General features: G+C 44.6%; 1 protein-coding gene across 5 annotated transcripts in view; it reads left to right on the forward strand.

Moving 5' to 3' along the window:
* Positions 1-12,851, forward strand: part of TRPC7 (transient receptor potential cation channel subfamily C member 7) — a 182,335-nt gene that overhangs the window by 96,397 nt on the left and 73,087 nt on the right. For 3 of the 5 annotated variants that reach the window (XM_004384691.1, XM_004384692.1, XM_004384694.3), the window contains one exon: positions 11,741-11,905. The exons of the other annotated variants lie outside the window; for them this stretch is intronic. In XM_004384691.1, the coding sequence (XP_004384748.1) occupies positions 11,741-11,905 (165 nt within the window). The remainder of the gene's footprint in view (positions 1-11,740; positions 11,906-12,851) is intronic. 5 annotated transcript variants of the gene reach the window in all.

Consider the following 12,851-nt stretch of genomic DNA (forward strand, 5'->3'; position numbering starts at 1 on the left):
AGCCTTTTCCTTATAGATGAATATAAAGCAGGGAAAAGAGTGAAGGAGATGGTTTTCCTGTGAGCTATAAAGAAAAAAAAAAGTAGCTCACTAAACGAATAATTTCTTTTGTAAGCATCAGCATAAAGCTGATTTCTATGAGGTGGAGTTTAAAGATGTCCCAAATGTCCAACGTTTCCAAGCTGCTGTACCACTCTATCATCTCTAACATCAACTACTCCCTCTCCCCTAAGTACTCTCCCTCCCGTCTTTGGGTTCCTAATTCACTGCAACGTCTCACAGAACTCACGAATCTTATACAGGAAATGGCTCGTGAAATTGTGGAGGGTGGCAAGTCCCAAATTCGTGGATCAGGCATAGACTTCTCCTTGGCCCTCAGTCTCTGCCCAAACGTACTCAGCTTTCTCGCTTCATGGGCCAGGAAGCCCACTGCACCTTTTCCAGTGGGTCTCTCCTGCCGGTCTCTCCTTTCTTGGTGGTGGTGCGCTCTTCTCTCTGCTCTGGAATTGGCTCTCTTTTAAGGCACAACTGACCAATCCTCTTGGTGGGCTATAATTTCTTACTTGCACAGTCCCGCCCAATCACCTGGGTGGGAGTTACAAGACTATGGTAAGAAAGGCCATATTATGTAATTCATTACAATGCAGGCCACCACCTGGCTTTTCTAGCCATGGTTCTTTCATATTTGGAGGATAATTTTCCCCTCCCAATCATTTTACCAGTCCAAAACAGTCATTAACAATTAGTCCTTCAATACGGCAAAGAGTCCAAAGGGTGAGTTTACTCAGGTACCAGCCATTCAGGTCTGCTGCGTGTTTCCATCTGATCTGGTCAGGTTCTCCAAAAGTCATCTCGTCTTCCCCCTTTCCGGCCTCTCAAAATTCAACTGAGAGAAGATTATTCCCTTGCTCTGAGTCTCTCTTGAGGTATGAGCATAGTGTTAGGTTTCTCACACTACATAACCCATTTCTTCATTCCTTTACCTTCAGCTATTACTTCTTCTTGCTGTCATTTATTTTTACCCATACTTTTCCACCTTGGGAGGGAACAGCAGATTCAGCTGTTGTGCTAGTCCAGATAGCTGGTAGCAAGACCAGTCTAGCAAGTGCTTCCCCCTCAGTCCACTCCCATTCATGTTGGGTAGGGTTACACAGATATAACACTACGGCAGTATTCACTATCAACTCCAATTGTGCCAGACGGGGGGAAGGTAAAATGCATCCCATCAGGCCCTTGGGAATTCTGGCATACGTGTTCAGGGGTGTAGTTACAGTCTCTTGCTTAAGGATCACCCCTGCTTCTGGCACCCGCTGCTGCATCCCTGGTCCTGGAACCGCAGCATCCAGCAGGAAAAAAGTAATTTTAGCTCACATGGGGAAGAACAGTACAGTGGCACCAGCACCCTCCCCCACCCCCTCTTCCCCAGATCCCACAGAGAAGTTTAGGAATCTGTCCAATGGTGGTCCTCCCTTTGTCCCCCTCATGTTGAGTGTGAGCACACACTCATGAAGGCATGTAAGCCAGCCCTTCATGCCTTCATTTCCCCTCATTTTAGATAGCAAATGTTTCAATTGCCCATTCCAGTTCTCTTATCAAACCATATTCTAAGAGTGGTATGCAACATGGTATGTCCATTTAATATGATGTTCCTTGGCCCACTGCTGCACCCTGTGGGCTGTAAAGCATGTTCCTTGGTTTAATGAAGTATAACTCAGTGGCCCAGATTGGTACAGTATCTTTTGTTCAAATCCCTTAATGGTATTTTTGGCATTTGCTCTGACAAAGGATATGCAAAGCCCAGTCCAGAGTAGGTATCTATTCCTGTGAGGACCTATTTGTAGCCACCTAGTGCCACTGGCATCATTGGTCCAATGTAATCAACTTGCCAGCTATGTGCAGGGTCTTCCGCCCAGGGAATCTGCCCCCACAGCCATCTGCAACCTCGGTCTTTGTTGCTGGCAGACAGAGCAGTCCTTCTTGGCATTTTGTGCCTCAGAAGGTACAAGGGAAATGTGTCTAGATTCAGCTCATCTCTGCATTGATACAGCACCCCCATGTCCACTCATTTCATGGACCCAACTGGCCACCTCAAGTGAGTGTACCAACAGGTCCACTTGCTGGTTCCAATCACCTTCTAATCCAGGAAGGGGGGTTTTCTGATGGACACTGACATGTCCTACTCTGATACACCCTCTAAGTTCCTACAGTGCTTTCCATAGGTCCATGCCCCACGTGGGTGTCCCCTTAATAGTCCAAATTTCCATCACCCATTTGCCTGACCATATAGCTAGGCCATTGGCCACTACCCATGAAATCAGCAGAAATCCAAACATATGGGCTCTCAACACTGTACAATTCTTCCATCACAGCTAGGAAGACAGCATGGAATTCAGCCCACGAGCTGACCTGTTCTTACCTTCTTCAATCAGAGTCTTTCCATCTGCTGGTCTTAATGCCACAGCTTTCCACATCACATGTTGTCCACGTACCCAGGAACTGCCATCCTTGAACCAAGCAGCCTTCTGCTCGTCAGCAGAAAGTTGTTCGTAGGGCTTTGTCCATGGAGCAATGGGCTCTGGCAGCTTCTCATATGGTTCCAGGGTAGGATCTATGGGAAAAGTGGATACAGTGGGTGCCTCCCTGCATTCTTTCAGTGGCTTGTTCTTGTATGAACAATTTCCATTTTATTATGGAACTATTTTGGGCACCACCTTCCTTATTAGAGTGTTTCTCTAACATCATCCAAGACATTGTAGGTGTTTCAGGTCTCATGATGATTTTATGTCCTTCTGTCATTGAGGCAGTCTCAATCAACGCCCAATAGCAGACAAGTAATTGCCTTTCAAATGGCATGTACCGTGCTGCAGCATCTGGAAACTTTCTAGTCCAGAAGCCCAGTGGTCGCCATAGGGCAGCATTCTCAGGTTTTTGCCATAAGCTCCAGTCTGCATAAGCACATGTGGCATACACCTACAAAATCATGTCTGAATGTGGATCATAAGGGCCTAAAGGCAGGGAAAGTGAAACTACTTTTTGTAATTTAGACATAGCCTGCTGTTGCTCTGGCCCCCATTTGAATGCAGTTTTCTTCCGAGTGGTTTTATGGATGGGGGCCAGCAATATTCCCAGATGTGGAATATGCATTCTCCAAAATCCAAATAAACCAACCAAACATTGGGCCTCCTGCTTAGTCTTGGGGGTAGGTAGTAACAACTACTTATTCTTAGTTGCCTGCGGAATGTCATAGGTGGCTCCTGCACAAATTATTCCCAAGAATTTCACTGTTTGGGCAGGGTCCTGGATTTTTGCTGGATTTATTAACTAGACTCTGTTGGTCATGTGGGCCACCACTGTACTTAAATCAGCCCTAGCCCGTTCTTCAGTATATTAACATAATATCATAATGTAATGTATCATTACACTTGAGATATTCACCAACTCCAAGTCTCTTCTAAACGAACTATGAAAGTAGGGTGGTGAATTCGGGTAACCCTGTGGCAATGTAGTGAAAGCAAGCTGAGATCCTTCCCAAATGAAATCAAACCATGACTGGCTCTTTCCAGAGACTGATATGGAGAAAAAGGCATTTGCAAGATCGCTGAGTACCAGTCTCCTTTAGCCTGCTGTATTTTCTGCACCGTTGATACCATGTCTGGAACAGATGAAGCCACAGGTGGAACTACTTTATTTAGGCCTTGATAGTCTACTGTCACCCTTCATGAGCCATCTGCCTTTTTCACAGGCCATACAGGGTCGCTATGAGTTCGTATTAACTTTACAGAAACGGGTTTGGTTTGGGTTTTTTTTTTTGACAGGGCTGTTATACAGAGAATTTGTTTGGCACCAAAACCCCAGCCTTTAGCATGTCTTTAATCAAGGCAGTAATCTCCTTTTTTCCATCAGATATCCTATACTGTTTCAAATTAACAACCCGAGTATGTTTAGGCAATTCTAATGGTTCCCATTTAGCATGTCCAGTCAACACTGGTCTAAGGGCTGACTTACATGCCTTCAGTTTTACAATATCAGGTAGAGGGAGTGTTCCCCAATTAGACATAATATCCATATCAATACCCCCACGTGTCTGTCAGTTTGTTGTACTGTGGGGCCTTGCATGTTGCTGTGATGCTGGAAGCTATGCCACCGGTATTCAGATACCAGCAGGGTCACCCGTGGTGGACAGGTTTCAGCTAAGCTTTCAGACTAAGACAGACTAGGAAGAAGGACCCGGCAGTCTACTTCTGAAAAGAATTAGCCAGTGAAAACCTTATGAATAGCAGCAGAACACTGTCTGATATAGTGCCGGAAGATGAGCCCCCAGGTTGGAAGGTATTCCAAGGATGACTGGGGAAGAGCTGCCTCCTCAAAGTAGAGTCAACCTGAATGATGTGGATAGAGCCAAGCTTTCGGGACCTTCATCTGCTGATGTGGCAAGAAAAGACCAAAATGGATGTCAGAAGAGACTCTCAAACTTGCTCTTGAACATCAAGTAGCTAAAGCGAAAGGAAGAAATGATGAAGTAAGAGAACTGAACGGAAGATTTCAAAGGGCAGCTTGAGAACACAAAGTAAAGTATTGCAATGACATGTGCAAACAGCTGGAGATAGAAAACCAAAGGGGAAGAACACCCTCAGAATTTCTCAGGCTTAAAGAACTGAAGAAAAAATTCAAGCCTCGAGTTGCAATAGTGAAGGATTCTACCGGGAAAATATTAAATGACGCAGGAAGCATCAACAGAAGATGGAAGGAATACACAGAGTCATTATACTAAAAAGAATTGGTCAACTTTCAGCCATTTCAAGAGGCAGCATGTGATCGGGAACCGACGGCACTGAAGGAAGAAGTCCAAGCTGCACTGAAGGCACTGGTGAAAAAGAAGCCTCCAGGAACTGACAGACTATCAACTGAGATGTTTCAACAAACAGATGCAGCGCTGGAGGTGCTCAATCATCTATGCCAAGAGATCTGGAAGACAGCTACCTGGCCAAGTGAATGGAAGAGATCCATATTTATGCCTACTACTCCCAAGAAAGGTGATCCAACTCAATGGGGAAATTATCAAACAATATCATTAATATCACACGTACGTAAAATTTTGCCGAAGATCGTTCAAAAGCAGCTACAGCAGTATATTGACAGGGAACTGCCAGAAATTCAGGCCAAATTCAGAAGAGGACATGGAACCAGGGATATCATTGCTGATATCAGATGGATTCTGGCTGAAAGCAGAGAATACCAGAAAGATGTTTAGCTGTGTTTTATTGACTATGCAAAGGCATTTGACTGTGTGGCTCGTAACAAATTATGGGTAACATTGCGAAGAATGGGAATTCCAGAACACTTAATTGTGCTCATGAGGAGACTGTACAGAGACCAAGAGGCAGTCGTTAGAAAAGAACAAGGGGATACCGCGTGGTTTAAAGTCAGGAAAGGTGCGCGTCAGGGTTGTATCCTTTCACCATACTTATTCAATCTGTATGCTGAGCAAATAATCCAAGAAGCTGACTATATGAATAAGAATGTGGCATCAGGATTGGAGAAAGACTCATTAACAACCTGTGTTATGGAGATGACATAACCTTGCTTGCTGAAAGTGAAGAGGACTTGAAGCACTTACTGATGAAGATAAGAAACCACAGGCTTCAGTATGGACTGTACCTTGACATAAAGAAAACAAAAATCCTCACAACTGGACCAATAAGCAACATCATAACAAATGGAGAAAAGATTGAGATTGTCAAGGATTTCATTTTACTCGGATCCACAATCAACACCCATGGAAGCAGCAGTCAAGAAATCAAAAGACGTGTTGCACTGGGCAAATCTGCTGCAAAAGACCTCTTAAAAGTGTCGAAAAGCAAAGATGTCACCATGAAGACTAAGGTGCACCTGACCCAAGCCATGGTATTTTCAATCGCATCATATGTGTGCGAAAGCTGGACAATGAATAAGGAAGACAGAAGAAGAATTGATGCCTTTGGATTGTGGCGTTGGCGAAGAATACTGAATATACCATGGACTGCCAAAAATAATGAACAAATATGTCTTGGAAGTACAACCAGAATGCTCCTTAGAAGCAAAGTTGGTGACGCCACGTCTTACATACTTCAGACATGTTGTCAGGAGGGATCAGTCCCTGGAGAAGGACATCATGCTTGGTAAAGCAGAGGGTCAGCGAAAAAGAGGAAGACTCTCAATGAGATGGAATGACACAGTGGCTGCAACAATGGGCTCAAGCATAACGATTGTGAGCATGGCGCAGGACCAGGCAGTGTTTGGTTCTGTTGTACACAGGGTCACTATGAGTCAGAACAGAACCGACTGGACGGCACCTAACAACAACATCATCCATAACAATAATACATTCAGGTAAGGGAGATGCAACTACTTCATACAAGATCTGTACAAATCTGTTTAAATCCTCCAACTTCTCGTCCCATCAACCACTGCATCCCCATACCCACCCCCCAGTCTAACCTTAGGCCCCTTCAAGATTTTATTGACAGGTTTTGGGATTACAGTACGTTGAGCTCCTGTGTCCAAGAGCCCCAGGAAGGTCTCTTCCATTCTGCAGCATTCAGAACTAAAGACACTGCCCCTAAATTAGTCACTCTCACAGTCCATTTTAGTAATGGTTCCTCGGGAAGCTGACCATACTGATCTACAAACTGAGACAAGTCCTTTACACTATACCCCCCGGTTGCTACAGTATCTTGGATTTGCCCATTTCCCTCCCAGACTACTTTCTTGGTGACCAATGGTCACAGAGGAAGTTCCTGTCTTTCCAACCCGATTTTTCCTTTCCAGGTTGGCTCTGAGACTAGGACCGGATCTGGGCTTGGGTTCAGGGCTAAAATCAGCCCCTACATTCTTTTTCCCTGCCATTGCAGCTATTACAGATAATAGAAACCAAGGAATTTTATGTCTGGCAATTTCCTTATCACGCTTTATTTCCATATGCATCCAATTAGCCAATTCCTCAGGAGTTAGATCTACCCTTCCCAAATCCCACGAATAGCTTTTGTGTTGGGTAACTGATTGCAACATAACAGCGGCTCCAATCCATGGGTGTTTTTTATCCTATCCAGAAACCGAAGGTTTCTCATTCTCCCATTTATCCTTTTTTCCAAAACCAGTGAGTCTGGGCTGTTGCAACAAAATCCACCATTCTGACACCAACTAAAATAATTTCTAACGATCAGCACAAAGCTGGTTTCTACGAGGCGGAGGTTAAAGATGTCCCAAATGTCCAACTTTTCCAAGCTGCTGTACCATTCCATCATCTCTAACATCAACTACTCCCTCTCCCCTAAGTACTCTCCCTCCCATCTTTGGGTTCCCTAATTCACTGCAACATCTCAAAGAACTCACAAAACTTATAAAGGAAATGGCTCATGCAGTTGTGGACACTGGCAAGTCCCAAATTTGTGGGTCAGGCACAGACTTCTCCCTGGCCCTCAGTCTCTGCCCAAAGGCACTCAGCTTTCTTGTTCCGTGGGCCAGACAGCCCACTGCGCAATTTCCTGTGAGTCTCTCCTGCCGGTTTCTCCTTCCTTGGTGGTGGTGGGCTCTTCTCTCTGCTCTGGAATTGGCTCTTTGAAGGCAAAACTGACCTTTGGTGGGCTACAATTTCTTATTTGCACAATCCCAACCAATCACCTGGGTGGGAGTTACAAGACCATGGCGAGAAAGGCCATAGTAAGTAATTCATTACACCACACTCACAGACGAATTAAAAGCAAACGAGACAAGGTTTGGCTAATATGCCCAAGAGTCCCCATATGCCAGAAGTATGTTCTCAGCTGTCAGCTGGGACTGGGAGCAAGAAGACTTTTAGGTGAGATGTAAGCACGAACTAGCTTTGGGTACAAATGCTGCTACATTAACCATGAAAGTTGGTGGAAACATGGCACCATGACAGTTGGCTTGGGACAGATTCCAGAACCAGCAGTCACATGGACTATGGTCCCTCCTGACCCTCAGATCCTACTTCCCAGTCTGGCTCACCCCACCAGTCTCCTTTTCTATTACAGGGAATTCTGTTTCAGAGCCCCCTCCTGCCTCTTCTTGCAATTTAACTTGTCTTAGCACCCTCCTCCACCTAGTTTGCTGGACAGACCATCCCAATTGGTAGATATTGTTTGGTTTCTTTTCTCCCAAAAGGCTGCTCAGCCCCATGTAAACACAACAGAGCCTCAGCTCCAGCCATTACAAACTCCCTGCTATCAAGTGTTCGAGTCATGTCACTGGGAAAACCAAGGCAGTCACATCAATTCTTTCCTTGAGTAACTTTCCTAAAAGTGTGCCATGCTCTGGGTCAGAATAGTCTGGAGCAGAAATGGCCTAGGCATAGCTCTTAGTGACAACTGTCCCTTGACCATTCCATCATTTTTTGAGAGAGGCAGGCCCAAGACAACACTGATATCCTGAGTTCCATTCTATTCTAGCCATGGGCTTTTCTCCCATAAGTTCCTCTCTGACCCTGCTTTTGCAAATTCTCCCACGCCAAGTTCCTCCTGCCTTTGTTCCCTGTGTACCCTTTTGGTTAAGAGTTTTCTTTGTGTCCTATTGGTGTGCCTCATTTACTACTCTCATCTTCCTTGGCTCAGGAATAATATTTTTCTGTGCTTCAAAAGCAGAGGGAAAAAATCCTTTGATACATATTGAACTATATATCACAAAGTTGTCTTCGACAGCTTGCTACAACTATGAAAAAGAGCCCATATTAAGGTAAATACCTATTTGGACTTCCTTAATACACACTGCTGAGTCCTGGAGGCTCAGTGGTTAAGCACTCAGCTGCTAACCAAAAGCTCAGTGGTTGGAACTCACCAGCTGCTCTGCAGAAGACAGATGTGGCAGCCTTGGAAACCCTATGGGGCAATTCTACTCTGTCCTATAGGGTCACTATGAGTTGGAACCTACTAGACAGCAGTGGGTTTGATTTTTTGGAATACACACTACTACTGGCTATTTCTAGAAGCATTATATTATAAAGTCTATGTACAAATGGTGGTGCAGTGGTTAACAGTTTAGCTGCTAACCAAAAGGTCAGCAGTTTGAATCCACCAGCAGCTCCCTGGAAACCCTATGGGGCAGTTCTACTCTGTCCTATTGGGTCACTGTGAGTCAGAATAGACTCAACAGCATCAGGTTTGTTTTGTTCTTTGTTTATGTACAAATAAATAGCATATTTGAAGCTAGGTTGCTTTTATCATGGAGGAATAACTACAGCTGTGACAATTAAGTGGCTATGTCAATTTCTTTTCACATTTCCAGTAAAAAAAATTCACATAGCGCACTTATGAAAATACCTCAAGGGAGCGAGGGCACAGTCTGCAAACAAACATGGAAGGCATGCATTATTTGCATAAAAGCACAGTACTTGGAGGAGGAGAGAGTCCCAAGAGAGCCCCCCTTGTTTCAGTCAGGACCATTGTCTTGCTCTGAGGGGGGCAAGGAAGAGTGGGAATAGTCCCCACTATGTTCTCTCTCAGAACTTCTTCCCCTCCGGAGGCTCTGCTGCTCAATCTGTTGTGCTGACTTGTCCGCAGGAGGCAGCATGGGATGGGTTCCCCCTAGATATAGACAAAGAGGGGGATTGGGACTGGAGTCCTTCCAAAAGCAGCCACCGTGCAGGAAGCCACTGGGTGAGCTGTGTGGTCGTCTTCTGCTATTTCATGTGCACATGTCCCACCTTCTAAACAAGCTGAGAGTTTCTCCACATCAGGGCCATTTCAGCACCCAAAGAAGGCTAACTTGCCTGGGCCCCTTCCCATATGCCATCCCACTCTGGGACCTGTGTGGTATGGCCAGGTTCTGAGAATTACTGAAACATTTGCATAATTTCCCTGTCACTTGCTCCACTTATTCTAAGCTGGAAAGGGGCCAGGAAATCATATAACCTGCTGGCCTGGGGGTTCCTCCCTGGGTTGATAAGAGTCTGTTGCTTTTACTCTCTGAGGGAAAGACTACAATGGTTATGAATCCAATAATAAAAAAGTCTCATTTGCATCTAATGTTCAAGTAATAATATTGGCAGGGGCTGCACAGCCTGATACACCTTTGATGGTGTCCTCATAGATCACTTGGCTATTACTGTGAGTTCCTGAAAATGAAAATGAGGACATGTTGCTGTCGGCACTGAGAATTTTTAAAAACAGGTCTATGTATATTGTTCTTACAGTGAAAAGGAAATGTTTGGCATTTCCCAGGAATCATTGTACATGTCACCTTAATACTTAATGAGGCAAATGAGATAAAAATTTGCATCTTATCCTCCAGGGTAATCAGATGAAAAGTCAGTCTCTATCTGCGTCTCATCCAGCGGTCCCAGCAACACTCCTGTGGCAAATGGGTACCCTGAGCAGGGCTACCAAAAGAAATAATGGTTCCTCATGTCGCAGAGGAAAAAAATAAGCTAATGAGTATAATTTTCTCAAATTTAAATTTTATTCTCCTAAATTTTAAATATTTCCTATTACCAGTTTCTCCTGGCCAGGACATTGAGTCAACTAAACAAATGACAAGTAGCAACAAATATTTTCAGAAAAAAGATGTTTTGGTTACAGCAACTTAAGCCCACTTGCTGAATGAAGCAGAAAGTAGAGAATTCTGTAGAAGTGGCCTGTGCCATGGACCACATGGACAGAGTAGAGCTGGGTCCCAGAGAGGGTCAGGCACTATCTCAGCTCTCAGCCTATCTTCTTCATTCTTCTTTCTCTCTTTTTAACTGGCTTATTTTGCTACTTAGCCTACATGGTGGAAGATGACTGCCCAGATATCCCAAGTTTACATGCTAATTCCCTACTAAATAAAGGGACTGCCTCTCTCAATCCCAGCCCCAAATACCCAGGAGAGAAAACTTCACTGGCTCAATTAATGTTAAGGTTTCACTCCTAGTCCAAAAAGCCATATCCAGGAAGCCACGTCACCCAGTACACGTATAGCCACCAAGGGCCCATCTTGCCCAACTTGTGACCTATGCATTAGGGCAGTGCAGTTCCGAGAGAGGAAGGTGGTGGTGAGATGGCTACACACCTGGAAGGAAGGGACACTTGGAGGATACAATGCGTCAGTGCTCCATCCTACCACAAAAAGCTCCATGAATCTAAGCCGAATACCACTGAGATCCAGTGGGGAAATAGAGGAGTTTTTGCAAGTCTTCTAGAAACATATAAAGCATTTTTTGTGAGGCTACTAGGAAAAGAGAGAAAAACCTTTCTACACTACTTCATTTAATCCTCCAAGATAATGTGATAGGCTCTATTCTGCAGTGGAGAACATCGAGGCTCAGACAGGTTAAGTAGCTGGCCCAAGGTCACCTAGTTGATAAATGATAGAACAAAATTTCAAACTGATTATCTGACTCCAAAACCCCACCCATGCTCCATCCATGCTCTGTGTTACCTCCCAAATGAACCCTGCCCAGAAATAAGCTTCCTCTGATCAGCCAAACAGCTGAGATTGGAGATAAGCCTTTACCCAGAAGCTGGCTGCCATTCTCTGTGGCCTGAGACTTCTCTGGGTCCTCAGTTTATCAAGCATTGATATAACTGGTCCCAGATCCCCAAGTCAGAAGGCCCAGTAGGTACCTGACCCAGTCGCACCAGCTCTAACACTCAGGCCACCCCCTTGCCCCCTCTAGGTGGAACGATTCAGGTGGTCGTATACTGTTCAAGTGCTACCAATGCCATTTTCCTGTTTGCGTTTTGTTGTTGTTTTTGTTTTGTTTCTACAGTTCGTTGCTCATCCTAACTGTCAGCAGCAATTGCTTACCATGTGGTATGAAAATCTCTCAGGCTTACGTCAACAGTCTATCGCTGTGAAATTCCTGGCTGTCTTTGGAGTCTCCATAGGCCTCCCTTTTCTCGCCATAGCCTATTGGATTGCTCCGTGCAGCAAGGTACAGACTGCTTAAGGTGCATGTCGTTTGCGGTTATTTCTTCTCTCATCTTAGCATTACCCGAAGTCATTTTGTTCAAATCAGCAGCTGATCTTTTCCCACATTTAAAGAAAATAGCCCTGAAATACCTCTCACTAAGTGGAAAACCACGTAAGAGGGAAAATGCTAAGACCCTATTTTCTTTTATAATCAGCATTAAAAAAGAGACATAAGAGAGAGAATGGGAAATTTTAAACATGTGAGGCATAATCTTGAAGAATCAATAATGGAACAGAGAGAGAATAAAGGCACTTTTCCCTTTTAATTATGTAAATGTCCTAAACGTGTTCTCCAAACCCACAGTGATAATAATTACAATAATGGTAGTAATAATAGCCAACATTTACTGAGTACTTTCTCTTCGCTGATGCCTTTTCACCAAATATCTCACTTTACTCCCTCAATTGCCTTATGACATATATGCTTAACGACAGACTCAGAGAAGTAACTAGTAGGTGGTAAAGCTGAGAGTCAAACGTGCTCATGATGGGCCACCGCAGACCCATCTCCCCATCTCCCTAGTTTGCCTGGCATCCTTGACGGGGCACTGACCCACATGGATAGCAAATTAGGCTAAAAGAAGGAGAAAGGCAAAGAAAAGAGAGGGAGAGCTAAAAAGGATGCAGGACTGGGTTCTTTCCTCATAAGGAAGAGAGAGTGTCTGGTGCCCGCTGTTAATGGAAAGAGTGGAACCCACAGGAGCCGAGCTGCCATGCTGTCTGCTCCACCATCCCCCCAGCCCAGCCATTTAGGCAGAAGCCACAGAAAGCACCAGCAGTCACTCCAGCTTCAGGCAAGTTAGCACCTGTAAGACCAAACCATGCAGTCATTTTGAAATATGTTTTCATGGGTTCATTGACATTAAAGGTTCCAAAGCTGCATCTACCTAGTGATATATTGAAAAAGG

Source organism: Trichechus manatus, unplaced genomic scaffold, assembly GCF_000243295.1.
Source record: "Trichechus manatus latirostris isolate Lorelei unplaced genomic scaffold, TriManLat1.0 scaffold00127, whole genome shotgun sequence".
NCBI classification, from domain to species: domain Eukaryota; kingdom Metazoa; phylum Chordata; class Mammalia; order Sirenia; family Trichechidae; genus Trichechus; species Trichechus manatus.